Source organism: Anopheles coustani, chromosome 3, assembly GCF_943734705.1.
Source record: "Anopheles coustani chromosome 3, idAnoCousDA_361_x.2, whole genome shotgun sequence".
Lineage (NCBI taxonomy): Eukaryota > Metazoa > Arthropoda > Insecta > Diptera > Culicidae > Anopheles > Anopheles coustani.
Genome location: NC_071288.1, coordinates 53,298,363 through 53,325,901, shown reverse-complemented (window position 1 = coordinate 53,325,901; position 27,539 = coordinate 53,298,363). Strand labels below are relative to the sequence as shown.

The 27,539-nt window shown below is 45.1% G+C and overlaps 7 protein-coding genes across 9 annotated transcripts; 3 read left to right on the top strand and 4 right to left on the bottom strand.

Annotated features, from left to right (window-relative positions):
* The first annotated feature begins 773 nt into the window (after window positions 1-773).
* LOC131260560 (serine/threonine-protein kinase ATR-like) lies at window positions 774-13,698 on the top strand. 3 transcript variants are annotated; one of them, XM_058262320.1, is made up of 3 exons: window positions 774-1,101; window positions 1,175-3,953; window positions 8,724-13,698. In XM_058262320.1, exons 1-3 carry the CDS (start codon window positions 824-826, stop codon window positions 13,665-13,667), a joined length of 8,001 nt encoding a protein of 2,666 aa, XP_058118303.1. In that variant the 5' UTR covers window positions 774-823; the 3' UTR covers window positions 13,668-13,698. The 3 variants fall into 3 exon arrangements, with proteins under 3 accessions (XP_058118303.1, XP_058118304.1, XP_058118305.1); XM_058262321.1 differs by lacking the exon at window positions 774-1,101 and having other exon boundaries at window positions 1,257-1,308; window positions 1,381-3,953; XM_058262322.1 differs by lacking the exon at window positions 774-1,101 and having other exon boundaries at window positions 1,324-1,508; window positions 1,592-3,953.
* LOC131260561 (uncharacterized) lies at window positions 13,692-16,781 on the bottom strand. Its single transcript, XM_058262323.1, has 4 exons — window positions 16,646-16,781; window positions 16,220-16,571; window positions 15,805-16,151; window positions 13,692-15,728 (listed from the first exon to the last, which is right to left on the bottom strand). Exons 1-4 carry the CDS (start codon window positions 16,683-16,685, stop codon window positions 14,458-14,460), a joined length of 2,010 nt encoding a protein of 669 aa, XP_058118306.1. The 5' UTR covers window positions 16,686-16,781; the 3' UTR covers window positions 13,692-14,457.
* Window positions 16,782-17,755: 974 nt separating this feature from the next.
* LOC131272663 (uncharacterized) lies at window positions 17,756-19,855 on the top strand. The gene is made up of 4 exons (XM_058274484.1): window positions 17,756-17,871; window positions 17,929-19,175; window positions 19,244-19,472; window positions 19,553-19,855. Exons 1-4 carry the CDS (start codon window positions 17,839-17,841, stop codon window positions 19,715-19,717), a joined length of 1,674 nt encoding a protein of 557 aa, XP_058130467.1. The 5' UTR covers window positions 17,756-17,838; the 3' UTR covers window positions 19,718-19,855.
* Window positions 19,831-21,912, bottom strand: LOC131272661 (guanine nucleotide-binding protein-like 3 homolog). The gene is made up of 2 exons (XM_058274483.1): window positions 21,819-21,912; window positions 19,831-21,751 (listed from the first exon to the last, which is right to left on the bottom strand). The coding sequence occupies exons 1-2, from the start codon at window positions 21,838-21,840 to the stop codon at window positions 19,980-19,982; spliced, it is 1,794 nt and encodes a 597-aa protein (XP_058130466.1). The 5' UTR covers window positions 21,841-21,912; the 3' UTR covers window positions 19,831-19,979.
* A 286-nt stretch (window positions 21,913-22,198) lies between these two features.
* Window positions 22,199-23,072, top strand: LOC131260886 (probable small nuclear ribonucleoprotein G). The gene is made up of 3 exons (XM_058262731.1): window positions 22,199-22,350; window positions 22,423-22,570; window positions 22,641-23,072. Exons 1-3 carry the CDS (start codon window positions 22,319-22,321, stop codon window positions 22,689-22,691), a joined length of 231 nt encoding a protein of 76 aa, XP_058118714.1. The 5' UTR covers window positions 22,199-22,318; the 3' UTR covers window positions 22,692-23,072.
* LOC131260885 (zinc finger protein 436-like) lies at window positions 22,732-24,663 on the bottom strand. The gene is made up of 4 exons (XM_058262730.1): window positions 24,482-24,663; window positions 24,146-24,423; window positions 23,298-24,079; window positions 22,732-23,226 (listed from the first exon to the last, which is right to left on the bottom strand). The coding sequence occupies exons 1-4, from the start codon at window positions 24,617-24,619 to the stop codon at window positions 22,832-22,834; spliced, it is 1,593 nt and encodes a 530-aa protein (XP_058118713.1). The 5' UTR covers window positions 24,620-24,663; the 3' UTR covers window positions 22,732-22,831.
* A 190-nt stretch (window positions 24,664-24,853) lies between these two features.
* On the bottom strand, window positions 24,854-26,690 carry LOC131272429 (mitochondrial outer membrane protein SLC25A46). Its single transcript, XM_058274153.1, has 6 exons — window positions 26,555-26,690; window positions 26,317-26,480; window positions 25,945-26,227; window positions 25,817-25,873; window positions 25,528-25,743; window positions 24,854-25,456 (listed from the first exon to the last, which is right to left on the bottom strand). Exons 1-6 carry the CDS (start codon window positions 26,590-26,592, stop codon window positions 24,919-24,921), a joined length of 1,296 nt encoding a protein of 431 aa, XP_058130136.1. The 5' UTR covers window positions 26,593-26,690; the 3' UTR covers window positions 24,854-24,918.
* Window positions 26,691-27,539: the final 849 nt, after the last annotated feature.

Genomic DNA, 27,539 nt, shown 5'->3' with positions numbered 1-27,539 from the left:
ACGCGCGTCGTTTCGTATCCGCGCATCGTCTCGACACGCAGGTGGCGTCGTTTTGGATCGTCGAGACGTCCAGCCATTTTTTCGCTTTTTTCAAAGTGTTGTTTACCTTTTGTATGGGCCAGCGTCGAGAAGTTTATCGTTTCCGCGCTCCCAATCATAATACCCTCAAATATTCTCCACGAAACATCAGAATTTTCGTTGTACTACTTATTTCTAGCCTTCACAAATTCAGTAATTCAGTTATGAAACTCAGTTTTAATTGATATTTTTAACAAAGGCCTAATTTTTGTACGGCCCGAGGCAGGCTGAAACAAAAGTAGGAGTTCAAAATAGTAATTCTACTCGAAAAGCTGATCGAGTGCTCGAAAAATCCTAATTTTGTCCATTTAAATGTCTAGCGGGTGAGCTTACCTCTTTTTGAGACCCACCTTGGATTTTGTATGAATTTGACAGAAGAAATCGGTAGTGTGAAGTTTTCGTAGGATTATTTCACAGTTGTTTCATTTTATTGGATCGCTGCATGCGTGAATAAACTCTAAATTGTGACTTTCATCTCTATGTAACAAACGAATACATTAGAATTTCATAAAATTCTACACTTACAGAAATATCGCAGAATATTTTTTTTATAGCGGTAGGTGTATGAATCTTGTTTACACCCTACCTTCATATTTACTGATCTACTTTCTTGACAAAACGTCAAAGTTTGGCGCAAAGTGATATTGAAAGAATAATAAACAGAAAGAACAGTTTATTTGGCCGGCTAATTGACTGCGAGCTCTTAATTTAGTGTTAAACAGCAAAGATCGGCGTAAACCGGACCATGGAGGCCAATCCGGAGGAGGCCAAGTATTCGGCAGAAGGGATAGAAAGTATGTGGCGCACACTGATATCAACACTCACCGAGATAGTGAACGAAGACAACAGCTCTAGAATCGAAATGATCTTGAACATGATTCGTACCGATATTACCTATGATGATCCTGGTCTGTTTCCATCGACACTACTGATATCAGACATCGAACGGCAAAAGTGCCGCACTTGCAATTTTTGGCTCATTTATCAGCTACTTCGGATCGCATCAATGGACATTTACGACAGGTATCGAAATGTGCAATACTTAATTTGTATCGATGCGTTACTCCCTTTATGTTTGTCATTCCGTTTCTTCTAGCATTGCGAAGAGCTGCACCGAAGTGCTGAAGGAAATAATTACTGCGTGTTTCATTAAACAGCGATGGTTGGCACAGGAAATATGGTCCAAATTTGTCGAACTGCTTGAGCAAATGAATGATCATCAACCGGACAGTAAATCATCGTTAAACGAGTTCATCCAGTTCCTGGTCAACGATAATTGTATCAGTGATTGCCATTTTGCAGAAATAACTATCAACAGTATGGCATGTTGCCGCAAAATACGTACATATTGTTTGCGCGTTCTAAGAAATATAATATCGATCGTGTTCGATGGAGAAGACGAAGCATCACTGCAGATTATCGCCGGCAGTGTACGTGCAGTATTGCGGACTTTATCAATTGGAAATATTGATGAAAAAATGCTGTGTATGGTATTTTTCTCCACCTACTTCAGATACTCCAACCAAGCGCTAACTTCCGAAGATTCCCTACAAACAGCAATCGACGTTATGAACATGACGGCAACCTCACTGTGCCGTTTGAAAGCTTGGCATACGGGTGGACTAGTTACGGCGAAGAAAGTCAAGGTATTTTTGTTGGCAATTACAGACCTGTTTAGTACGCTAAGCAATCTACACCAGCTGTCCTCCTTGGATTCTTCTTGGAAAGAGAAGCTCAAAAATGCAGCTTGTAACATAATGCATCATACGAAGGAAATCCATCAACTAGACCGGATCATGCAGCAAGAGGAAATGGATGCTGTGTTGAGCAATTATAAACACCAGCTGGTAGAACTTATACGTAGACTAAACCCATGTACAAATGATGCTGGAAATTTACTTGCTGCCTTAGACCATTGTCCTGAAGCGCTGTTATTATTGGAAAATGCTATTTACGATGAAGCAATGCTCAAGGCCAAGAACATGGTTAAACATCGATACAAATGCAGCACAATCGAACGAATCAACATGAACGAAGGCTGCCAGCCGATACCGATCAGTGAGATCAGCACTATTTGGTCCATTTTACTCGAAAAGATCGAACGTCAGCAAAATCTTTTTCAGTACGTTTTAGACCTTGCTAATAAGCTAAATTTTAAATTTAATCGTAATATGGCAACCAGCCATAATCGGTCCGGCGAGCGGCTCTACATATTCTTGTGGCGGTTCGATTCGAAACTACCACCCATGGACGAGGACAACTTATTCAAATGTTCCGGAGAAAATTGGTCCGTACTGCTCGATCTATGTTTCCACATGATTCAACTGACGGATTTTAGGCGTATTGGCAGTGAAACACAGCGTTCCTTGTTGAACGTGTTGTTCTCTCCAATCGAAGGAACATACTTGAAACCCGAAGGTTTCAGCCGCGAAAAACAAGTGCACAGTAAAGATGTTAAGTATATGGAGCAACAACGTGAGCATGCCCTGGAGAGACTGTGTGCCATACAAATGAGTCATTTGGAAAAAGACTTTCCTGAAATTGAATCGTACCTAACGGAAAAACTTCTTGCACTGCTAGAGGTCATTTTATCGGAGGAAGACGGAATCTTAAAAACCGTTGTTGCTAAACAATTCCAGCAGCTTGTACTATCTGCGAAAATTCCACTAAAAACGCTGTTTGAGCGAGTATTTCTGCCATTATTATCCAACGTTAAAGATGTGCGCCTTGAAAACATAATTCCTGCATTGGGCATACTGTACTGTATTCGAGCAGCTACCAGTGATCGGTTCAAGGTATACCAATGCACAGAAAATCACAGGAACTTCCAATGTGGACACTGTTTGGAACCAAAACAATTTACCGGATACGCGGATGGAATTTATCTGAAAACGGTAACCGAAACTTTGGTTGCCGCTGGACTGTCACTAGAGCTGGATGCGAAGTTTCGTAGTATATTACCCCATTTGAAAGACACTACCGTTGAAGGGCGGTTGGCATTTGTAAAGTTTCTTCCCAACGCTCTAAAGCACACGGATTTGCTGATCAATGAAGAAATAGTGCCTTGTTGGGTGAGTTTGTTTAGTGATCGATCCCTCGAGGTCTGTCAGGCAATGAGCGAAAATGCTAGAGCGATTCTAAGCACTTTGGCCAATCGGTTAGCAGACAACCCGGAATTGTACGACAAGTACATTGATCTGGTGCTAAAGCAAGCACTGGCAGCTATCGAACAAAGTTTTGCGGGAATTCCTTCCTACGACCATCAGAGTGCCATCGTTCGAATGATCATAGAAATTGCCGTTGGCTCAGCTCGAAACAAAGCTCTATCTCAAATTGCACCACAAAGACGTGACGAATCGCTAAAGCAGTGCGTGCGAATGATGCTTTTTCTGCTTATGCAACCGGAATCGGAAGTAACGTACGAAGCGTCTCGTGCTGTTGCAGAAATGTGCGCTCGGCAAGATGTTAGCCCGTGGAACATTCTATGCTGGTACCGGCATGACATTATGAAGCTGATGATGGGCCTCGCGGTGAGCAACTATTGTTTCTCTGGCATCTCGCTGGCACACTCGTTGACCATCGTTAGTCACACATTCGAATGTCGTGATCCGGCCGATTTTGTTGGCAAACACTACAAAACCATGATGGCCATGCTTTTGCCCTGGTGTCTACGTTTCCCGAAGTGTGACGACATGCTTTCCGAATTGGCAGCCATCAGTCGCAAGGATCTAGTGACGATCCTGTCTACGTCATTTTTGACCATCTATACGTATCTGTTCATCAGTGAAACGCCGGAGGTAACCAATCGTTGCATCGAGTACATCATGAAACTTACCGGGAACAGCTTCTTCGAGCTTCTTCACTCGGATATAAAGGTAAGTTTTGCTGAAAATTGCCCCCTTCATTGAACGGATTGCAAGCAGTTTAAAAAAATTGAAAATAGGTGTTATCTCGAAAAATAACGAAATAGCTGTTTTTAGTAAATAGTTCAAATGGCAGCTATATTTCACATCAACTTTCAAACCTTCAAGCCTTCATCAAACCATCAAACCATCAAACCATCAAAAACTAAAAAAAGTACTATTCCAACCTCCTCTCTCAAAGTCTTCATTGCAACTAACTTATTTCTTGGCTGACCTATTCTATCTTATCCTTCTTTGATAATATGTTTAAACTTTTCTGGCAGCGCTAACACCCCCTCCCGTAACGTCTCTCGGGTTCTAACGAAGACTTACGAAATCTCCAACGTTGCCAGATGGATGGCTGCTCGTCTTACGATTTTCTTATTCGCTAGCTCTACATCCGCTTGTCTAACCCTTTTGTCTTTACCTTTTATAACATTTACTACTTTCCCTCTCATCCATTCATTTCTAGTTTTTCCTTCAACGACAAAAACTAGATCTCCGATTTCCAAATCTTTTTGGTCCTTGAGCCATTTACCTCTCTGGTTCAAAGATGTCAGATATTCCTTTATCCAACGCTCCCACATTCTATCTGCTAAATATTGCGACCTTTTAAATTGGTTCCTAAGTCCCTTGGCTAAATCGTATGGTTCACAAGTCGCAGTGTAAGCCCCTGGTACCCTTAGGAATTGATTCGGAGTAAGCGCTATTGGTTCTGATGAATCTTCAGCTACATATGTTAATGGTCGCGAGTTTATCATTTCGCAAGCCTCCGCCAAAGTGGTTATTAATATTTCGTCTGTCAGTGTTCTGTTGTCATTTAGGACTCGCATCGCCTCTTTCACCGAACGCACCATTCTCTCCCAAACGCCGCCCATATGTGGAGTTCCTGGTGGATTAAAATGCCAGGATGTTGAAGTTGAGGTCACTTTTTCGGCACACACGTAGAACACCCGTTTCATCTGTTGAAGTTCCTTGTCAGCCGCTTTGAAACATGTTGCATTATCCGAGTAGATATCGTTCGCCTTTCCAAACTTGCTTTCAAAACGTCTAATCGCCATCAAACACGACTGAGTTGACAGACTGTGAACTACCTCGAGATGTATCGCTCTCACAGCCAAACAGGTGAACAAAGCAACCCACCGTTTTTCCTTTCGCCGTCCAACTGTAACTTCTAGTGGTCCAAAGTAATCGATGCCAAATGCGCTGAAAGGACGAAGATTTGGTGACGTCCTCTCCACAGGTAAAGGTGCCATCCTTGGAGTGTTGGGCTTGCACTTATACACTTTGCACCAATTGCACTGACGGCAAACCGTTTTAATTGTTGCTCGAAGTTTCGGGATCTTAAATCGTTGTTGTATCTCGTTGAAAACTGTCTCACTATTAGCATGACCATAGACTTCATGATAATGTTCAACGATTTTCTTGGTGATGTTATGTTGTCTTGCCTTTATAATTGGGTACCGTTGATCGGATGGAAGATCGGGGTTGTTGGTCAATCTGGTATCCATTCGCATTACTCCTTGGTCGTCTAATATTGGAGAATATATGTACACTGTGCTTTGCTTTTTAATCTTTTTCATAGCACTTGATTCTGTTTTTTGCAAGTTAGCTTCTAGAATTTCCATTTCGTCCGGGTAGCTTTCCCACTGAGCCTGCCGTTTTAAAATAGTTTCCGCACTTCTCAGTTCTTCTCGCGTGATCATATGCGCGTAGCCCTTTTTCTGGTAGTCTTCGATTTGTTGGCATAGGTTGTTCATCAATTCAGGTCTTTTCTTCAATTTCGATTCAAGTTGTCTGAATCTCTTCGTTGCCATGGAGTAGCTCTCAGGAAACTTTCTTTCATTTTCTTTCCACAAAAGCCCTGTTTCGAACTGATCGCCTACTCGTTTCGTAGTTTCTTCCATAATTCTTTCAGCTCTTTTATTTTCAGCTGATTCATTGGGAATCGAAATGACGGACTCTTCTAACTGGTATTGTTCTTTAATGAGTTCGTACAGATGTTCGTTAGTCACTCTTTGATGAAACCCTATATGGTTGGTATTTGTGGTGCCGGATTTTGTGTAGCCATAAACTGCCCAACCAATCTTTGTCTTGACGGCTATTGGATCATTTTCTTCTCCAGAAACTACATCTAACGGAGTGAACATGTCGATGTTGTTCAATCCTATCAACATCTCGGGTCGTCCTGTGTAGGATTCCAAAGGAATGTTTTTCAGATAGTCGTACCGTTCTTTTAGTTTTCTAGGATCCAGGCGTTGATGCGGCAGCTCCAACTTTTCTACGGTATGAACATTTTTCAATAGCTGTCGGTCTGTAGAGTCCTTCGATGATATGGTGAGACTCAGCTTCTGAGTCCCTTTTTCTACACGTTCGATACCAGCAGTCCATGTTAATGTTAGTTTCTCTGGTACTCCAGTTGCCCCGAGACGATCCGCTAATTGACGTTCGACTAACGTTATAGCTGCACCTTCATCCAGAAAAGCTAGTACCGTTAGTTTTCGACCATCATGATGAATGTCCACAGGTACTACACGAAATAACATACTGTCGCCCGTACCAACATGAGCACTGAATACGTTCACTGCTGCATATTGTGCATGTTCGTGTAGCAGAGGATGATTCTTTTTAATACAACCATCAACGTTGCATTTTATGGGTCTTAAGCATGATCCATAGTGAGCGTTGAGACATTGCTCACATAATTTGTACTTTGTATTCATTCATTAAATGACGTACAATTACGCAGTGTTTATGATAACACTACTTCACCGACGACGACGACGGCACCAAGGGCCGGGGAACCCCGGGCCGCCCCCCTCGCCAGAGGACGCCTACGGCGTCGAGTGAAACTCCTAGGGCGAGGGGGGCGGCCCGGGGTTCCCTGGCCCTTGGTGTCGTCGTCGTCGTCGGTGAAGTAGTGTTATCATAAACACTACTTGAGCAAGCAATCAATGCTGTGTACATTGTCGTTATCAAGTGGTTTGTTGTTGAGTGGAAATTTCCATGAGGTGATGATGAGTGGCTTATCAGTACACGAGCCACTTGAGTGTACACATGTGCGCAGGGAGAAACAGATTATTGATATAGTTCGATCGAATGATTATTGGTATAAAAGGGGTGTACCAGTGGTCAGAGAGTATATTAACACGTTAAGCGCTATGCCCAAATTGGACTGCTTTCCGTTCTGCCAGCAATTCGTAGAAACGCCGGCCTACCTAACGGGTTCTGTCGGTCTAAGCAGACCGACGCCGGCTTACGGGGAAGAACACTGTCGGCCCCACGGGGCCGACGTAGCGCTTAACGTGTTAAGCGGAGCCATGGAGTTCGAGAGCCAGTACAATCGTGAAACGACTAGCGACGACGTTGTGGAGTCGCCAATAGATATCAGTGAAAAAGTACTTAGTGCAGCGAACCAAATCTGGACATGGATCCGCAAGAATCAAGAGCTGATGAACAACTGGTTGGCGCAAGAGGAGCTGGAAGCCTCGGAGGAGGATCCCTTATCGAATCCGGTGACGATGACGATGACTTCGGTAGCACCAATACCGGAGAGTCTTCACCAACACTGGAAGATCGTGCACATGATGGTCTCCGAGATGAGCTTCAGGGAGAGCGCGCCTATCTCCAAAGAGGACTTAAAGAGCTTTCTACAAGACGTGATACTCAATACAGGTATTACCACGCAGGCGTTTGGAGATTCGCTGATGTGGCAGGAACTGAAACACTTCTTGGCCTCATCGAAAAAGCGAATAGAGACATCCGGATGCTTTACATATTCCTCGAACGAGACCACCTCCACGTCGTGCATGATTGCGCCTACTCAAACTCGTCGTGCCGATGTTTCCGCGTTAAAACTCTTAGAAGAAGGAGTAAACGCCGGCAGCTACGAGAACTCACGAGCGAGGAGATCGATGCCATCGTCGAATATTACTTTGCGGTCGGCAAAATCTGTCTCTTCGGAAAAATACGATTTCACTTTAACTCCCACTATAATGATAGAGTGCTATATCACCGACATAACATTGCTAATATGATCCATATCTGTTAGCGGGCAAAACGGCACTGATTTTTTTTTTTGCCAGAAAGACTGATCCCCCCGTTCACCACCCTTGAATTCAATAAATTATTTTGAGGAGCCAAGGATTTTATCAAATATACAACAGCAAAATAAATCCGCTTCGACCAAGTACAATGTTGCAATCCTCCGAATTTGGGAGAAAGTAGCGATGGAAGTCTTGTGTGCAGCATGAACCTTTTTTGTAAAACGTTTGAACCTGGTGCATAAACTGGTTGCAGTACGATTCCATAACATATTAGCTACATGATCTATAAAAAATTAACTTTAAATCAAAAAAAGAACAAGAAAATGCTGCATAGTCTTATGAAACAATTTATGTTTGAGTTTATATGAGAATATATTGGACACCCTGTAGCTAACACAGCAAATGTGTACTTGTCCGAATTGCAAAGTTAAATGCTCTTTTTTCTAAAACGTGTGAGATTCATTTCTGAAAAAAAATGATACAAATATTTGGTACCCTGTACATTACTCAAATTTAAATACTTCAAACCTTTGCTCAATTGAGAAATATTGGACTAATATGCAGCGACAATTATAAACATCCTTTATAATGGCCAGAACTGCGCCATGCATTGTTAGGTAGAAATGGAATTGGTTTACAAAGATGGACGTTTAAATTAAATGTTTCGTTTAAACCTTTCTTCGTTCCTTCTTTTCAGCGCACCGTATCAGAAATACTAATATTCTACCACTTCAACGCTGAGTACGTGATAAACGCGATTCGAAGCTTGCTTTCGAAAGACAGTGACACCGACCAAGTCCCCACGGCCCGCATAGCCGACTACATTGCGACCCGATTCCTTGGAGTGCTGGCCAACTTCGAGGCAACGTTGGTTAATGCGGATGGTGAAAAAATCGTTAAAAACGAAGCGCTACTAAGCCTGGGCGACATCATCAGGCTTCTCGGTGGAGAACATATAACCCCGTTCCGGTTTAAAATAATCGCATTGCTGCGCACCGCACTGGCATTGCCGGAGGGACCCACCTTTACCCGCTACTGTGTCAACGTTTGGCGCATTTTCGTGTGCACCGTCGAGGTGAGCGTCCTGGGGCCGCTATTGAGCACGGTGTTTGTCACCCTCGAGCCGCTGCTCGCCTCCTATCCCGATGATGTGGAGTACATCTTTCGTTATCTGGTGCTGGAAAACAACAGCCTGCTCGGGAACTACATCGGCGATCTGTACTTTCTTGCGGACGCACCGGGCATGCCGGAAGATATAAGGAAAACCATAAAGGTGCGCATTACCGCACACAGTGGACATGCAAGCGATCGGTTTGCGGCTCGGCTCGAGGAACTGCTGCGACATTGCAACCATGAGAATTTCACCGTGCGTGCTTTTGCCCTGACCCATCTTTGCCGGTTGTTTGAAGCCAACCGCAGGGAGTTGAACGAAGCCATTCTGGGCCAGCATCAGCGTGTTAGCATCGGCACCATCGCAACGATGGTAGAAATGTTGAATCGCGCCCTCGGAGAGCAGGACACCAATCTGCAGCTACGGGCGGCCGAATGTTTCGGTGAGATGGGAGCATTTGCACCGAGCCATCTGCCCCCGAATTATGCTCCGTCGGGGCTTGGTTTCGCGCTGACCATCCACTCGGACGCGTTCGCCATATTTGCACTTCGCGAACTGTGCCGTGCGTATCAGCGCCAACGGGATTCGAAATTTGTCGACAGCTTTTCGCTGGCCATTCAGGAAATATTGAGCGAACGCGGAGTATCCCCGGCCAAGGGCAAAAAGTGTGACGTTTGGGAGACCATCCCGGAGCGCTTGCGTCCGATCATGGAACCACTGCTCACGTCATCCTATACCACGGTCTCGATCGCGAACCCAACCGTGCTGCATCCGGTGTTCAACAACGTTCGGTCCAGTTTCGAGTGGTCCTACCAGTGGGCCTCGCAGATGATTGAAAGCATTGGCCAAGAGGCCACCCGTAACCTGTTGCGTGCCTTCAAACCGAGTTTGCGCTGTGACGCGGGAACTCTTTCCCTTGTGCTGCCCTACATATTGCTACACTCCCTGCAGCTCTGTGAGGATGTGGGGCAACGTCATCGTATAGCGGACGAGTTGCAGACGGTTTTCGATGCGGCCGTCTCAGGCACCCAATCCCAGGATGGTGGGCTGCTCGCGCCGACGGTGAACGACATCGTGCCGACGGGCACTGCGACGGCGGTGGGCAGCAGCATAGTGGAATCGCTCATGTGCGATCAAGAGACGCGGGACAGCACCGGTAAGGAGCTTGCGCTCGAATGTGCAAAATATGCTTTTGGACTGTTCGATTTTCTCGAGCGCTGGAAGCGTCAACGGCTCAAGGCGGATCGTACTGCGGAGGAAAAGGAATCGAATGGTGGCAGTGCGAAGGTAGTTGATGCTTTTCTCGACCATTTCGATCCGGACCTGCTGGCACGGGTAAACTTTAAGTGCCACGAGTACGCACGTGCCCTGCAGCTGCTTGAGCATCGCTCGATCGGTGAAGATCGGGGCAAGCGATTGCAGGAGAAGTTACCCTTTCTGGGAGAAATCTATTCGCGGCTCGGCGATACGGACTCCGTCGAAGGTGTGATGGCACTGAAAGCTACCGAGCCGACCTTGACCGAGCAAATTCTCTACCACAACACTACCGGCCGACTGCATGAGGCGGTGGCTTGCTACGAACGGTTGTTCCAGGTGATGGGTGCCGGCGAACCGCCGAAGCTGGACGACTTGAACAGCATGATCGAATGTTACCTCCGGCTCGATCAACCGGAAACGGCCTTACTGCTGGCGGAGAGTTTGCTCGCCCGATACCACGATACGGCTCTGTGTGAACCGCTGCAGGACATCCAGGCAGAACCATTGTATCGGTTAGGACGCTTCGAGGAGCTACAGGACTTGCTAGAACATCGACAGGCCGCTCCGGATGAAACCCGCCACTGGGGCATCATTTGTGGATCACTGATTGTAAAGTACCGCCAGACGGACTACGAGAAATTTTGCGCAGAAATCGTCCATGCCCGGCAGGAGGTGGTACGGGGCAGTGGATTCGGTACCGGTCGCAGTGGAACCTCGCGTACCCTGGACGAACTGGGAACGTACGAGAAGCGATACGAGCAGGTGCTGAAGCTGCACATGATCAGAGAGTTTGAGAAATGTGGTCACATTATGCACCGCTTGCGGCAGCAGCGCAAGGACAAAGACAACAAGCTGATCGACGATGTTCGGCAGCTGGTGGACAATCTAAACACGCGCCTGGAAGTGCTCCAGCCGAACGCAACCACACTCGAACCGATCATCAGCCTACGGCGGATACTGCTTAAGGAAATGAAGCGTACAGTGGATGAAAGGCAAGGCGCTGGATCGACGGTGAAGGAACTGCGCCAACTGTTCGACCGACTGATCGGCGAGCTGTGGATGAAGAGCACCGAGCTGGCCTCGAAGGCCAACATGTACCAGCAGGCGCTACTGTACATCCTACACGCGGAAAGCTACCGTCCGCAAGATCTTTTCATTAAAAACGCTAAGCTACTGTGGGAAAGGCGCGATATAGCTGGCGCACTGAAGGTGTTGGAGCGTGGGGTGAATGAAATTGTCAACGAATCCGATGCGAACGCACTTAAAACGCTCCCGAAAGAGGATCGGCTAGTGTACGCTGAAGGTAAGCGGCTTATCGCTGCATACAATGCGGAGGCTTCGAACATCTCGACCACTCTCAACCACAGCTACTTCAAGGAGGCGGTGGCCGCAAACCCGGAAAGTGAAATCGCACTGGTACAGCTGGCGCAGTATCTGGACAAACTGTACGGTTCGTTCCCGAGCAACGAGCAGGACTCGGCGAAGGGCTGGGATTTGATGCTGGAAGCGATGGTTGCATACGGCAACTCGATGCAGTACGGTTCGAACTACATCTACCAGTCGATGCCACGGGTGTTGAGCATTTGGCTCGATTCGACGGCGAAGGCACTGCTTAAAACAACCTCGACCACCAGCTCTTCCTCCTCCGGGCAGATCGCCATGAGCCGGAAAGCTGCCCAACGAATGAACGCGCTGGCGCATAAGCTTTGCAACACACTTTCACCGTACTTTTTCTTCACCTCATTCTCGCAGCTCATCAGCCGGGTCGCGCACCCGTCGGTGGAAACGTACCAAGTGCTGAAGAGCATTATCGTGAAGCTACTGCTGAACTACCCTCAGCAGACGCTCTGGATGATGTTGAGTGTGTACAAATCGTCCTACCCTAACCGGGTGCGGCGTTGCGTGGAGATCTTCAACGATCGTCAGCTGGCCCAGACAGCTAGCATGGATAAGCTCATAAAGGATTTCAACGCCCTAGCGGATCGTTTCATAGAGCTAACGAACAAAGAAATCCCCGGCGGCGGCAACAGCAGTCGGTCGGCGACGGTGAAAGTGACGGTGTCCTCGCTCGTCAAGGCACTTCCGAAGCTGCTGGCGGACCGGAACTTCTCGAAGGTGCTGATACCGATCGAGCGGTGTATGCAGCTGGTGCTGAACAAAAGTTCCGGCACCGACTTTAAGCCGTACCCGACCAACGATATCTACATCGCGAGCATCGAGGAGGAGGTGACGGTTCTCCATTCGTTGCAAAAACCGCGCAAAATTAACCTCCGCGGGCATAATGGGCGGCTGTACACGATGATGATGAAACCGAAGGATGACTTGCGCAAAGACTTCCGCCTGATGGAGTTCAATGCGGTGGTGAAGCAGTACCTGGCCCAGGATCCGGACGCGAAGCACAGGCGTTTGCACATTCGTACCTACGCCGTGCTGCCACTGAACGAGGAGTGCGGCATCATCGAATGGATCTCGAACCTGAACACGTTCCGCGCTATCGTGTTCACGTACTACAAGCAGCGCGGGCTCGGAATAGCAGCCAAGGAGTTACGCAACTATAACTACGCTCGCACAGATCCGCTGACGAAAAAGCGCGATGCGTTCCTGTCGATCCTGGTGCCTCGGCATCCGCCCGTGTTTGGCGAATGGTTCCGGGACTGCTTTCCCAATCCGCACAACTGGTTCCAGGCACGCTCGTCCTACATCAAAACGACGGCTGTTATTTCGATGGTCGGATACATCCTGGGGCTGGGTGATCGTCACGGCGAGAACATTCTGTTCGATTCAACCAATGGCGATACGGTGCACGTTGACTTCAACTGTCTCTTCAATCGGGGCGAAACGTTTCAGATCCCGGAGGTGGTACCGTTTCGCCTGACGCACAACATGGTTCACGCGATGGGCCCCTTGGGGGTCGAAGGTCTTTTCCGGCGGTGCTGTGAGATAGTGTTGCGGATACTGCAGAATCAGGCCCCAACGTTCATGTCCGTCTTGAAGCCGTTCGTGTACGATCCAATGGTTTCATGGAGCAAAGTTGGTGGAGTGGGTAGTGTTGGGGATGTCAGCTCACGCGACACCAACACGGAACGTACGGACCCGCAGGCGTGGCTCAACGTTCAGAACATCGAGGAGCGGCTCAAGGGTTACGTGAAAATTAACGGTAAACCGTCATGCATGCCACTGTCCATCGAAGGTCAGGTCAACCATCTCATTAAAGAAGCGACCGACACGGACAATCTCGCTCAGATGTACATTGGTTGGTCGGGTTATACGTGAGAGTGGATAAGCAGTACGCATTGGTTAGAAATTCTTGAAAACTTGGTTTCATTTTTATTAGAAAATGCAGTGTAATTCGATATGCAGATGCCGATACATAATAAACTTTGATAAAGAAACAAAAATGCCTTGGACTCTACTTTCCCAAATCTGAATCGATCTTCTGTTCTACTACTGTTCCGCTATCCATTTCATTTCATTTCATTCTGTTTATTGAAAACAATGCTTCAATGTTATTAGAAAATGCAGTGTAATTCTATGCAAATACCGCAATATGATTAAATTTGATAAAGAAAAAACTGTCTTGGACTCTACTCTCAAAAGCTGAATCAATCTGCTTTACTACTCAATAAATTTCATTCTGTTTTCAAGTTTAAGTAAATCAAAGCTGATTATGATCATGACTTCTACATGACTTCGAAAATCAATGCCTCCTGAATTCTATGCCACCTGGAATCCATTTTCGTTCGTCTCAAAGATATGTTTCAGTGCCAGTGCTCGACGCAGTCTATCAAATTTACCATCTTATTATTAATTCGTCCTTCTAATAAAATGCTGCATCTATTACAAAAAAAATCTGATAGCACACTTCGTAAGTGCGAAAAATTCGTTTATCCCTTTTTAGTTTAAACTTTTTAAGTATCTTCCGTATTAATTTCTTGCTTCCCGAAGTTCTGATCTCTACTGAACCTTTTTTTGCACTTCAAAAAATCGGGAGAATTCGAGCTGATTCTGATCACAGCTACCACATAGATGGGGTTCTCTTTCTTCTGATGCAAAACGATTATTATTATTTTTGTTGTGCTGCCTGCTTAGGTTGTTTCTGTTTTTCATCGGCCATACTCTTGAGGAGTGCCTCGAGTTTAATGGTATCGTGGCCTAATGTCTGCAGCACCGGACTAAAGTATATATCGCGCCGCTCCTTGTTGGTTATTGCTGCAGCTAGTTTACATTTGATATCGGGCAGTTTAACCGAGATGGCATTGGAGGATAGGTCGGACGCGGATGCCTTAAAGTTTTGAATAATTGCCGACGAGCGCGGGTACGAGAACGTAGGTGATTGTTTTACCATCGGTCGGCCCTGAATAACGATTCTTTCGTCCTGCACTGATGCTGTGGTGTAGTAAACTATGACGTTCTCTTTTGTTAGGAACCATCCATCTCGCACCCCTCGTTGCAGCATAAAATTTGCATTGACCTGCAACACTACTCCTTCCTCCTGGGAAACGACAATTCGGGGGTACTCTGGCTGTTCGAATTCATCATCGTCAGAATCTTCACACACAGCTTCCAATGCGCTTTCTTCTACCAGTTTACGAACCACTTTTTCCAACGGTTTTCGAACCGTGTAGGCAATACCTCTGATGTGCCGAAGCTTACTCTGGAAAGCGTACCGGTTGTTTGGCCCGAATTTGAGCACCTCGGGTGCGTAATGCAGCAGGTTGTGTACGGTGTTGGTAAGATGGGATTTGTACACTTCGTCGAACTGTTGGACAAACTTTTCCAATAGCTTCCCCGCGTACTCCCAATGCTTCTTATACACTTTCGATGACAGGAGTGTCATTCCGCAATAGTACAGTGTAAAGTGCTGGTACACGTTAGGCTCCATCTTGTCTTTTAAAACGGCCATGCTTGCGTGGTACAAGAATGTGTGCAATTCTGGCCCAGACCAATACGGCGCATACTTGAACGGGCGCAAAGTTCTTCCCACCTCGGATGGGAATTTTATGGCGCATAACTTTCGACTCATTCTTTTCTCCAGTTCCTCCGACCAACCTGGGTACGTTGGCTCCATATCATTCTCCACATAGCCTTTCAATAACTTGCGCATCACACCAAATTCATCTCCAATCACTACGTCTTCGATCAGATTGAAGCGGGCTAAATCGAGCAAAGGCGTTGACGGCGTGTAATTTGCACCGTATGCCCTGTTCCGGAACTGTTCGGCTGTTCGCTGGACTCCTTTGACACCTGGTAAGATTACTTTCACATCCTCTTTGATGAACTTACCAATGCTTGTGCATTTGTAACATTGCCGTGCAGCATTGCTGTAGGCAATACCTGGAAAAGAAACACATAGTTTGTTCATAAGCAGCTCATTCACCAATACCGGTTAGGTTAGGTTATGTATCCTTACCGTTCATGAACGCTCGCGCTGGTGCGTCGGCGATGATGGAACGTAGGCGAATAGGAACGAACTTTTGGAAAGTATTCTCTCGGCGGTGTAGAAAAGGAATTGTGAAACTAATCGGCACTCCCGTCTCGAAAAGTCTATTCAACTCGGACACTAACGGCCGAAGAAAGCTTTCGCAGTTGGCTGGCAAGGGCGAACCGTAAAATATGCCAACAACTAATATCGGCTTTTCTGGGAGCGATAGAACCTGCACCAAGATGGGCCACAGTCCGGCGTTGTCTTTGCTATGCATGGTTACGGCTTCCAATGAGAGGTCTATTTCTAATACGTCGACAGTTGGCCGTGCATGACTTGTGAAAGAAAAAAAGAATATACGGAATAGTGGACACCATAATTTGTTGACCGTAGAAACACTTACCGAAAATACCATTGAAGGGTCTTTTGCACACCCGGATACCAAATTTGTCCATCCTCTATACCGGTATGCTCTATCAAACTGACGCCATTTGCCCGAGCAACATCAGCAGTAGTTTTCTGGTGAATTATGTCCAGAAGTTCGTTCAGCTTGTCTTGGGTAAGTCCGGATGATTTCACCCATGAGCCTAGCTGTTCCTGAAGCGGCCTTTCATCTTCGTCAGTTTCCGAACTACTTCTACTTACGGAACGACTTGGATCATCATTTAGACAACATGTGTCGTCTACTAAAATATAACGCATTTCCTGGTTTAGTTCCACTTCTTCTGCACCAACCATGTCCACATCTTCTGCAGCTGTAACATTCATGATTTGGTTGTAAGCACGTTTACTAATAACGTTAAACTAAATCCAAACCAGCTTTACTTACCTTTCGTGGGTAATATGGGAGCACCTGATTTGTCTGCCATGTTATTTGACGATTTAGTTTACCAATTAGTATGGATAGTTGCGCAGTGAAAATCGCACCAAGCGTGTTACTCTTCCGCGAATCCCGAAAGAAATGAATCTTAATGCGGCGTGCTTCTGGGCTTCTAAAGCAGTTATCGAAAGTTCTCCACCTTTCGTGCGGTTAGGTGAATAAACGGGAAGTGCGGAAAGTGGGGGGAGGCAGAAAGAACTGCAATAATATCTTGAGCAAATTTCACAATAAAAAAATCTGATTGGCCTTGAGCAGCAATTTTGAGATAAATTCACAAGCATAAAATTACTACGACAAATGTCCGTTGTACGAAAATAAATAAATAAATTAGTCACCGTGTTTTTTCATGGAATAAAAACCAAACAAAACTTTCACGTGCTTAACATTATCAATAGTCAACAAATAATCAAGTTTCTTCATACAATTCTAAGTGCTCAACTCCAAGATCATATCAGCGTACCGTGCACAAAGGTGAATGTCTTTTGTAAGTTATTTTAAAAATAAAATCAGATTATCACACCAAAAGTAAAGTACGTGTTAGTTAATGTTAAAGTTAATGTGTTGCCAAGTCCGCTCGGTTGAAGCGCCAGCTAAGGAAGTGTGGACCCTTCTTTACATAACGGACATTTTAAACATTCTAGTTATAAACGGCGCTGTGAATTACTGAGTACACTAGCCGGTGGGAAATATAGACAGAAAAAAGGGAATCAGAGCCGAGAACGAATCCTCTAACCTTCCGAATTCCGATTCTGCACACTAGCATTAATCACTAGTGTTGGGAAAATGGATTCCCGGTTGGGATTCCAATCTTTCGATTCGATTTAGGGAGCGAGTCATCGGATCTTCAGATTACCGAAACTGCCAACACTAGAATTAAATGAAGTTTGGTGTTTACGTACTCCAGTAAATATTTATTTTGTATCGATGTGATACCTAACTATTCTTGCTTTACCAAACGATTTATGCCACATTTATATTTGCTTAGTTATTTTGTATCGTTCGTCCCTAGAAATCCCGATTTCCCAGATTTCCCAGATTCTACAAAGCAGTTTCCACCTAGTTACATGTAAATAATTTTGTGAAGTTTTTTTTTTGAAGAATTATGAGGGGTACTGTGATGTGGGGTTTATTTTAACAGCAAAATGTATTCCTCGCAATTGATTGAAAAGTTAAAGGTATTTTGAAAATTTTCCAATAGCGTCATACATAGTATAATCTAATCTTGTTTACAGTTTGGCGAAAAGTATATCCTTGCCAACATAGTAGTTGTTCCGATTTCGAAAACTACCGAAGATGAAAGTTCCCATGAGTTTCCAGCGCGCAATAAATACCTGACGCGCGATATATGGCAGTCCTTCGTCTACTGCAAGCTGTATGATTTGTTTCGCAAGCACCTATCGGTGACCGGCCTGAACAGTGAGAAGGATAGTCCATTTCAGATGAATCAAGAGTATCGCGTATACTGTCCCGAGCGACCTTATCTACAGATGAAGTATGAGTTTCGGGACAAATATTTTCGCAACAGTTTAAACATACTATTTAAAGAAAAACAAGCCATACTGCATGAAAATTGCATCTACGTGGAAATAAGCGATCAAGGACGTATACTATTCGACAAGGTGGATGATCGCGAAAGAACCGTATTGCGCTTGCTAAAGGAAATCGACGAACTAAAGGCGGCAAATGCAGATGAGAATAAACTTGCTTCATGCCTATCTTCCGGCGGCAACAGCACTGGCAGGCGAAATAAGTTCGAGTTTGAGGAATATTGCCCTGAACCGGTGAACAAGCAGGACAAAAAAAGCTCGGTCGAAGAATATGTCCCTCTGACGCGGAACGGGTTCTCACCCGGCACCAAGCGTGCCTATAAACCGTCAAAGATCACAGACTCGGGTAAATCAGCCAGCCCTCCGGAGCCAGACCCTTACACGCCTGGCGCATTGGACAAACCGCTGGCGGCAGCCTACGTGCCCACGTCTAGTCCGTTGAATAAAATTGCGAACGGAAGCCCGGTCAAGGGGGGAAAAGTGGGACGTAATCTTTTCGGATCCGACGATGATGAGTACGTACCTGCCGATGGCAAAGCCGGAAATGTTCAGCCGAAATACGACAGTGAAAAAGACATGTTTGCCGACACCGAACCGGATTCTCCGCACCGATCAGATCAACCAATCGAAGGGGAATCTTCAGAAAACGATGCGGTCCGTTCATCGATTGCCAAACGGGAAATGCTGCCTCGGAGCAGTAAACTTAACTCGCGACCGTTACTACCGGATAGTCCGGAAGAGAAGCGAAAACTAAAGTTCACCAAGAAAGTTGTTGCGTCCAGGGCGGACGAGAATTTGAACAAACAACACTTAAGACTGAAAAACGGAATCCGTAAAAAGCCTGACCAGCGGAAGGAAAGCTCACTGCGTGGGCAAGGGAAGCTGGAAAAGTTGTCCAATATAGCGAAGCAGTTGTCCAAGGTGGAATTGCTGTACGTTCGCAGTATGCGTAACGCACGAAATAAATCATGTATTTATAGAACATTCCATTTTCTTTCAGCGACTGCACTAGCTTAACAAAGGAGGAAATCCTCGACACGTTCGGGCGGTATCGGAAGGAACTTCTTGAAATATTTGTCCGCTACAAAGACCGCACAGAGCGTCAATGGAAAAACTCCGGTGAACTTTGCTACTTCACCGATCTGGCCAATGTGATGGATGACGATCAGAAGTTAGTTATGCTGCACCACCTGGAGGAAGAGTTTGTATCGGAGCAAGAGCGAGGAAAGGTAAAGGATGACACACAGCCGAAAGAAATCGCTGCGTTATAATAAGAATGTCTGCTTACACTGATCACTAATCCTTACAGTACACTGAATTTTTCACATCATCCCTGCTGATGGAATGGGCGTTGCGTATTTTCATGGAGCGACATAAGTTCGCGAGTCGGCAGGCGGCGCTGGACCGTATCAAGCAGCAAGAAACATCCTACCTAGCGTCCTTGCCGAACGAATTTATGCTCAAATATCACTAAGTGCCGAGTGAACCAATTGTATGATACAGAAACACCGTACCGATTATGTTAGTGCTGTTAGTGTAAAGCATCGTCGACTTCGACCAATTTTTATTTTATTGTTAGTTTCAAATAACATTGTTTTATGGGTGCATCGAACGATTTTATTTTTTATTGGGTTCGGTTGTTGCAGTTAATTCTAAAGCAAGGGTAAATGTAATTTCTGCCATTTTCTATGTTTGATGACAAACACGTATGTTTCTACGGATAGCCGTAAAGTATTTCATTCATCCATCCCATAATCTGCCTCAAAATCGTACGCTTCTTTCTTCGACTTTAGTCCCTTGCTTTCGAGCTTGTTAAGCAGCTTCTTACGTTTTTTAAGCTCCTGCTTCAGGTTTCGGTTAGTCGTTTGATTTCCTTCCAGCTTAAACATGGGATCCTTCCGGTACCGTTTCTCCTCCTCCGCATAATCGTTTACCTTACGCTTGCGACCCCTTGCATCGCTGGTACCGTCTTCCATCGGTTCATCCCGCTCGATTATTTTGCCCTCTTGTCCCAGTAACTTCTCCAGCGCACCGTCAAGGTAGTCATCCTTGGCCAGCCGCATACTGACCGGACCAGTGGTATCCGTTTCCATCGTAAGAATGTCCTCCTGCTTAATGCCCTTTTCCATACCGTCTTCGTCTTTCACCTTGAAGCTTGCGTCGTACTGCTCGCTAAGCTGCGCCACCACTCCGTTCAACTGCTCCAGATCAAACTCGGGAACATTCTCCGTGGACGTGACCAGCTGCGCATCCAAATGCACCTCATCCGCATTATCTTCCGGTGGGTGGGTGCAGTATTTGATCTTTCCACAGTTCCAATCCTCGATAAGCGTTCGTGCGGCTTTCTTTACGTCCGGAACACCCTTCTTTGCCAGCGCTCCCATTTGGATCGCTTTCTTCGCCAAAAACTCATCCGCCGTGTGATACTCGCTGATGTCGTACAGCTTGCAGAAGTACATCGTAGTACCTCGCTTCAGAATGTCGACCGCCAGAGGGTACGGATCTTGGATTTCGGTTACCTTCTGTGCGTTCCTTAGTGCAAAGAACCTGTTGTGATCCTGTTCCTTTGGCCGTTGGAACACAATGCCAGGACTGTCGAGCAGCTTGACGTGCGAATCAATCTGAACTTCCTGCATCTGTTTTGTTACACCAGGCCTTGCTCCTACCATACAGGCGCGCTTTCGTTTGAGCGAGTTCACCAGGGAGCTTTTGCCCACGTTTGGCAACCCAACTACGCCTACACGGATTGACGTGCGGATGTTATCATTGCGACAGTAGTTAGCCAGCAGTTCCTTCAACAGATCGGCACCGATACACGGGGAACATTCGAGAGTTTTTGCCGATTTAAATTTCTTGTGGCCAATGTTGTGCTTCTGCGTTTGTGTCGTCGCCTTGAAGGGAATCACAGGGCACTTACGGCGTAGATATTTCATCCAACGTTCCAGGTTATCGCGGGGCACCAGGTCGGCTTTGTTCAGAATCAACACCAACCGTTTCTGTCCCGGTGCTTCGCGAACGATTTTTTCCACCTCTGCACACCGGGTACCGAGTGGATCGCGAGCATCTACCACCTCCAGCACCACGTCGGCGGCATCGATAACTTTTTTAAACTCCTTAAAGTAAGCCTTTAGCGAGTTCTCCTTGGCGTTGCTGGTGAAGTTACCGTACTTCTCCTCTTCCTTTGTTTCCGGGTCGAACTGATCTTGACGCCTCTCCGCCTCCGCTACCATTGACTGGAGCGTTCGCGAGCGGAGTGCTTCATGCCGCTGCTGCTTCTCCGCCTCACGTTGCTTGAGGCGAAGTTCCTCTTGCTTTTGCTTGTACTCTTGCACCTCGTCGAGAACTTCCTTCTTGAATGGACAAATGTTCGGCACCTGGATCAACCTTTGCTTCTTGCTCTTCAGCTTTGGCAGCTTCTTTGCTTCCTTTGCCTTCTTGCGCTTGCTGTCGGCGATCTTCTTGATCACCTTGTATCGAAGCGATGCTTTTTGCCGTTTCGACTGACGACCTGTTGTAGTGGTAAAAGAAATACGCTATAAACAAATGTTTTCATGTAAAATTCGAGGAAAACTTACATTTCAGCGCCTTTAAGGCCATTTTCTACAGTTTTTGTGTGTTTTCTGATCGCAGGTCAATCGGCAACACGTTTTTCAGATGATCTGGTTGGCCGAACAGTATTTTGACATTCGTTGACAGTTCTACCACGAGGCAGGGAAAACACAACTTACAGCATGTTGAACTTTTTTTCTCCGAATCTTGCATTGTGTTTTATTTCCCGTTAGCAACCCCCGATATTACCAACTTCTTCACGTCATTTGATTTGATTTTTTAATATAGTCATAGTCTGTGAAATATATTTCCAATCCATCCAGAATCAATCAAATCTAACAAATGTGGAACGAATCACATGGGATGGATCGGATTGGAATCCGATAGAATCAGTCAGGGGAGCGAGTCTTCGAATCATCAGAATGCCGGTTCTTTGACACTAACTTTTGACAAACCAAAACAACGCGCTCATCAAACGGCGTCTCGAATCAGTAATCGTAGAAGTTTGTGAAAATATCGATATAAAATGTCGAAAGCACATCCACCAGAGCTCAAGAAGTAAATATTTGACTAACCAATCAACTGCGTTTGTAAGTCTTATGTGTAATCGGCTTTTTTTCGTGATTCTAGGTACATGGACAAGCGGCTTTCCTTGAAGCTGAATGGCGGAAGAGTAGTTTCTGGTATTTTGCGCGGCTTCGATCCGTTCATGAATGTCGTAGTTGATGAATCAATCGAGGAATGCAAAGATGGAACCCGAAACAACATCGGAATGGTGGTATGTACGGTGCTCAGTGTTTCTTATCTTCTCCATTCTAGTGTCTAACCGGGTCTTTGCATTTTCATAGGTTATCCGGGGAAACAGTATCATCATGGTGGAAGCATTAGATCGAATATAAGATTGTAAAATATAAATCAATACAAGGCGAGAAGTACTGCAAAATTTAATGAGTGCCTTTAATTCACTTCTTTTTGGCGACTGTTAATAATTCAATATTGAGTCTTTTTTTATATTTTTTGTGGACAATACTCATTGATACTACTCATCCAAATATTCTACCTGCATTACGCTCTCGGTATTTGTGTTTGAAAACTTTTCTAAATTACGTCTACTACCTTTAGCCAATGCGCCATGTACCGTTTGTGCGTGTTGATCCAGTTGAAAGGCATAAATAAACTCAGCATTGCACATTGCTTGGTCACATTGGAATCGTTCTCCTGTATGGCGTCGGACGTGTATCTGCATATCGTAACGTTGAATAAATTGCTTTGGACAGTGAGGACATTTGTAAGGCTTTTCTCCCGTGTGAATTCTCTGGTGCAATTTCAAACTGCAGAGCCTGAAGAAGCTTTTATCGCACAAGGTGCAGTGATGATTCTTTTTGTTTGTATGATACTTCTCGTGTACATTTAATTCCGATGAACGGGGAAAGGCTACAAAATATAGAACAAATGCTTCAATGGGGGATATAAGTCACGCATCTTGATGTTTTTCATGCACTTACCCTTCTCACAGTAACGGCACATGTACGGATTTTCTCCTCTATGACGCCGCATGTGCGCAGTAAAATATTCTTTGCGCTTGAAACTTTTGCCACATTCCGAACACGGAAACGATTGCGCTGGTTTCGCATGTTCTCGACAATGGGCCATGTAATAGTACTTATTAATGAATTGTTTCCCACAGTCGCCGCAAATAAACGATTCTTTTTCGCTATGAATTTCCATGTGTTTCTTCAAATTGGCTTCTGTCGCAAAAACTCGACAGCAAGTTGAACAAACACGTCGTCTATCTATCTGATTGGAAGATTTATGGTGTCGCAACAAATGAGTCTTCAAGTGCTCGTCCCTTTTAAAAGATTTGTTGCAAATATCACACGAATACGGACGCTGCTCACCATGGATCAACATATGCACTGAGAGAATGTCCAACCGACCGAACGACTTTGAACATATTGTACACTTGAACCGCTTGTCCCGGCTATGAGTAAGCATGTGGCGTTTAAGGTGACTAGGCTTGCTTAGTACCCGATTACACAGCATGCATTGGGATTTGCTTATGGTAGTGGTTTCGATATTCGTCGCTTCGCTAGCTTCATCCGCTTGGCCATGGTCGTCATCAACATCCGAAGCGCCTGTATCATCAGCTTGTTCCATAGTCGCCTTAATATATTGACCATATTCGTCTTCGCTCATGACTTCTAAGGCTTTGTCATCAAGTGCTTCAATCTCCAGGAATTCCAAATATTCATCATCTCCGTAAGGAACATCTTTGCTATTTTCCTCTCTGAAATCATGTCCCACAGACAATCATGTTTTGTACACCTAAGACAACCACCGAGAAGCATCTTACAAGGCATCGTCGTCAAGCATTTGAGTACCGGAATCCGGATTTGGGGCATCCATCAAAACTTCACGGTTTTCCTCCGTCCATTCTGGAGATTCTTGTGATGTATCTTCCGAAAAGTATAAAGATTCCAGCTTGCAATCATTTTCACCGTTGAGTTGTTGCACACACTTCAGCAGAGTAATGTAGGAACTAGAGCAAGTTTGTTGAAATCCATACGCATTGCGAAGCAATTCTGCACAAGAGTAGCACAGCTTAGTCGGAAAGTTATCGTGGGGCAAAATCTGTAAAGAATACTGGGAGTTTTAGCTACTAGCGCACTAATGCAACATTAAACATTACCATATTCGAACTGATGCTGGTAATCATTGCCATCAATGTGAGATCATATTTTATGTCCTTCGTTCGCACGGATACTGTGCGCGCGGAAACGGACAAACAGGTCAGGCAAACTGCATCCAAATCCAGGTTAATATCCATTGTGAAATTAAAACTCCATTCCTAGAATCAATTCAAAAACTCACTATTCTACAAAAACGTAAACAAAACTATTGGCTTCACAAGGTTTGCACAAAAGTATACCAGTTTTGACAATTTATCGTTTTCAAGATGTATATAGGATTCGTGGCAACAGCTTTTATACCAGTTTCATAAATTCACAAAATTGAGCGGATGCATTGCTTTTTCGATGGCCAGTAATACTTTCATACCCGGTTCCGTTTAAGGTTCAAACAAATATTTTATTTATGTATCATTCAACATGCGCCTACACGAATATACTACGATAGTTCGTTGCTAAGTGAGCTGATGCCGCTAATGCTCCGGGACATTGTCGCCGACCCGACGGGGGTTTTGTCCTCCAGTTTGTAGAACTCAACTACCTTCGCAGGCGGCTTGCTCGACATCAGCTCCGAAATCTGAGTAATGAACCATTTGCCTAGCTTTATAACGGCGACATGTGCCGCAAACTGAAGTATCATCGCCCCGAACCCTTTGTACAGGCCGGCGACCCCTTCGGTGGCTACCGTTTGCCGATAGCAATCCATCACACCTTCGTAACTGGTCAGGATGGGAACTACCGAGTAACCGGAGTCCAGGTTATCGATGATTGTGCGTGTACCTTGCAGCTGGATGCGGTGTAGGATAGTTTCGAACGGATAGAAGATCATCTCTGTGGTCATCAGGGAAATCATGGTCGAGTAGACTTCAATAACCTGGCTCTGTGCGGCAAAGTCCCGTGTGCGTGCGCCCCTCTTTTCCTCGTAAAATGTTACCCTTCTGCACATGATTCGAGTGGAAATGCCACGAATGAACAACCTAAACAAACAAATAGATAAAAACTCTTTTTTGATTTACGTGGCACTTGAAATGTGTTTGTGTTCACTTACTGGCAAATGTATTTGGATATTCCAAGAGATATACTCGGTCCTACCAAGGCCCACACAGGAAGCATCCGTCCCTTCTGCGGAACACTCCAGGAAAGCAAACGACTAGTGCCCTCCCGAAATACATCAAAAATACCCGGCTTTTCACTGGCAATGTCGCTTTGGACGGTTTCAACGAGCGACGCGGTGTAGAATGGGACAACTGTTGCTATGCTAATGCTGTAGATTAGAAATAACAAAGCTTAAAATTAACACACGAAACCAATCGAATTATTACACCATGTCCATTTACCACTTCAGTAGTATATGTTGACCGAATTGCTTGAGAGTCGTCTTTGTATTGATCTCCCTAAAAGCAGAAAATACCCAATTAAATATGGCAATGGTGTTTGTAGTACAAATTGATAAAAAAATACTCACTTTGGCCAGGGTGTAAATTTGGATATCACATCTTCCACGGCTAACGTCATGCCGCGAACTAGAAGCACGCTTCCAATACCTTTCCATAGCGTAGTGACTCCTTGCCGTTGATGCAGGTGCACAATTACCGGCAACAGTGTGACCGGCAAGACGTGATATCTTTTTGACGCGTGATGCACCTGGCATTGTCGCCGCAGTACCAAAAACGGATGGCATAGCAGGTTCTCCGTTATTAAGCTGATGAGGTTCACACTGGCCCCGAGGTATTTTCGGAGCGATATTTCTGCATATATGTTTCAAAGGTAGACAGTAAACAAATTGTACGGCAGAAATTCCCGGCCGGGTGTGAAAAGAACAAAATTGCAAGCTTACCATCTTCGGGACTTTCGTAGAGCGGTTGAACATTCTTGTGCTTCTGCAGAGGCAGCGTTAGATCCCGTTCCGAGTTGATAAAATGGTACGGGGTATCATCTAGCGTCGATTTGTATGCTGATAAAAACCGTGCATTATCTAACTCATCTTCCTCTTCCAGATACCTGCACAACAGGAGCAGGAAAGAACGACATTGTTATGATCAACGAAACAAATGAACACAACTCCAGAAACATACCTCTCGTAGTCGTCCAGTCCCGCCATTGGGTTGTACATTCATTCGCAGCGTCAGAATAGCCCTGAAAGTTATGAAAATACAATATTTTCACAGTTCTGATCATCCGTGTTTTCGCAATTTTTTTTGCACTCCTCCTGCTTGACTAGTGTTGGCAGAACCGTGATTCGGAAGATTCGAGGACTCGCTCTCTAGGCGGGTTGTAAAGGATTGAGTCCGTTTTGACATATTCGGATAAAGTGATTTATTTAAGATTTGAATCAGATTTGATTTGTTTGCGACTCGATTTGATTTGATTCTGACTTGATTTGATTTAGACAAATTATATAAAAACTGTATAAGTTCGATGTACACGCATGATCTTAAAATGGATTTGCAACGTAATATTCAAATCCCTTCATTTGACTTTCCCAACACTATGCTTGACATTAAAACTCAAGATAAATACACACACTCTTTTTCCAATATTGTATACACTTTGTTCAACGAAATCGTCAGATGCAAGCAGTTTCAAACTGCAATACATCAAAAACCGTTTCTCAAATTGTATTGCATTGTTACCAAAGACAATTAACAGACAGGTCGCAGCATACCATGTAACGAGCCGAAAACCGTGGGAAAATTTTTGACAGTTGGTTAAAATTTTGTTTACTTCTCACGAACAGCGAAGAAAGTGGGGTAAAACTGCAAATTTGGTATGTTTCATCAAAAGAACAAAGAGTTGAGGCGTTCGAAATATGTTCTGGAGGAAGACTGGGTATAAGGCAGACCAACACACTTAATTTCGGCAATCACAGCGAGCTATATCACATGATTTCACACAGAAGAGCAGTTTCTATCCGCAAGACCATGGATACTGTGATCTAGAATTACCAACTACTTATTTCGCGAAGATTTTGGCGGAGATCTCCCACAAGTAAGCTGGCATTTTTTGGAAACACTTTTTTAACCAACTGTCACAACAATGGCGGAGCAAAAAACAGCTTTG

Excerpts from the sequence above, each read along its gene's own strand:
- LOC131260886 (XM_058262731.1), top strand. The coding sequence starts at position 22,319 with ATGTCGAAAGCACATCCACCAGAGCTCAAGAA. Across the intron at positions 22,351-22,422 it reads CATCCACCAGAGCTCAAGAA|GTACATGGACAAGCGGCTTT; the intron begins GTAAATATTTGA and ends TCGTGATTCTAG. Across the intron at positions 22,571-22,640 it reads GAAACAACATCGGAATGGTG|GTTATCCGGGGAAACAGTAT; the intron begins GTATGTACGGTG and ends GCATTTTCATAG.
- LOC131260561 (XM_058262323.1), bottom strand. The coding sequence starts at position 16,685 with ATGGCAGACAAATCAGGTGCTCCCATATTACCCACGAAAG. Across the intron at positions 16,152-16,219 it reads ACCCTTCAATGGTATTTTCG|TCATGCACGGCCAACTGTCG; the intron begins GTAAGTGTTTCT and ends TTCTTTCACAAG. Across the intron at positions 15,729-15,804 it reads AGCGCGAGCGTTCATGAACG|GTATTGCCTACAGCAATGCT; the intron begins GTAAGGATACAT and ends TTTCTTTTCCAG.
- LOC131272663 (XM_058274484.1), top strand. The coding sequence starts at position 17,839 with ATGTATTCCTCGCAATTGATTGAAAAGTTAAAG. Across the intron at positions 17,872-17,928 it reads AATTGATTGAAAAGTTAAAG|TTTGGCGAAAAGTATATCCT; the intron begins GTATTTTGAAAA and ends TCTTGTTTACAG. Across the intron at positions 19,176-19,243 it reads TTGTCCAAGGTGGAATTGCT|CGACTGCACTAGCTTAACAA; the intron begins GTACGTTCGCAG and ends ATTTTCTTTCAG.
- LOC131272661 (XM_058274483.1), bottom strand. The coding sequence starts at position 21,840 with ATGGCCTTAAAGGCGCTGAAAT. Across the intron at positions 21,752-21,818 it reads GGCCTTAAAGGCGCTGAAAT|GTCGTCAGTCGAAACGGCAA; the intron begins GTAAGTTTTCCT and ends CCACTACAACAG.
- LOC131260885 (XM_058262730.1), bottom strand. The coding sequence starts at position 24,619 with ATGGATATTAACCTGGATTTGGATGCAGTTTGCCTGACCTGTTTGTCC. Across the intron at positions 24,424-24,481 it reads CCAGCATCAGTTCGAATATG|ATTTTGCCCCACGATAACTT; the intron begins GTAATGTTTAAT and ends TATTCTTTACAG. Across the intron at positions 24,080-24,145 it reads ATGCTTGACGACGATGCCTT|AGAGGAAAATAGCAAAGATG; the intron begins GTAAGATGCTTC and ends ACATGATTTCAG.
- LOC131260560 (XM_058262320.1), top strand. The coding sequence starts at position 824 with ATGGAGGCCAATCCGGAGGAGGCCAAGTATTCGGCAGAAGGGATAGAA. Across the intron at positions 1,102-1,174 it reads TCAATGGACATTTACGACAG|CATTGCGAAGAGCTGCACCG; the intron begins GTATCGAAATGT and ends CGTTTCTTCTAG. Across the intron at positions 3,954-8,723 it reads TTCTTCACTCGGATATAAAG|CGCACCGTATCAGAAATACT; the intron begins GTAAGTTTTGCT and ends CCTTCTTTTCAG.
- LOC131272429 (XM_058274153.1), bottom strand. The coding sequence starts at position 26,592 with ATGTACAACCCAATGGCGGGACTGGACGACTACGAGAG. Across the intron at positions 26,481-26,554 it reads GGACTGGACGACTACGAGAG|GTATCTGGAAGAGGAAGATG; the intron begins GTATGTTTCTGG and ends CCTGTTGTGCAG. Across the intron at positions 25,744-25,816 it reads CAACATATACTACTGAAGTG|CATTAGCATAGCAACAGTTG; the intron begins GTAAATGGACAT and ends TCTAATCTACAG.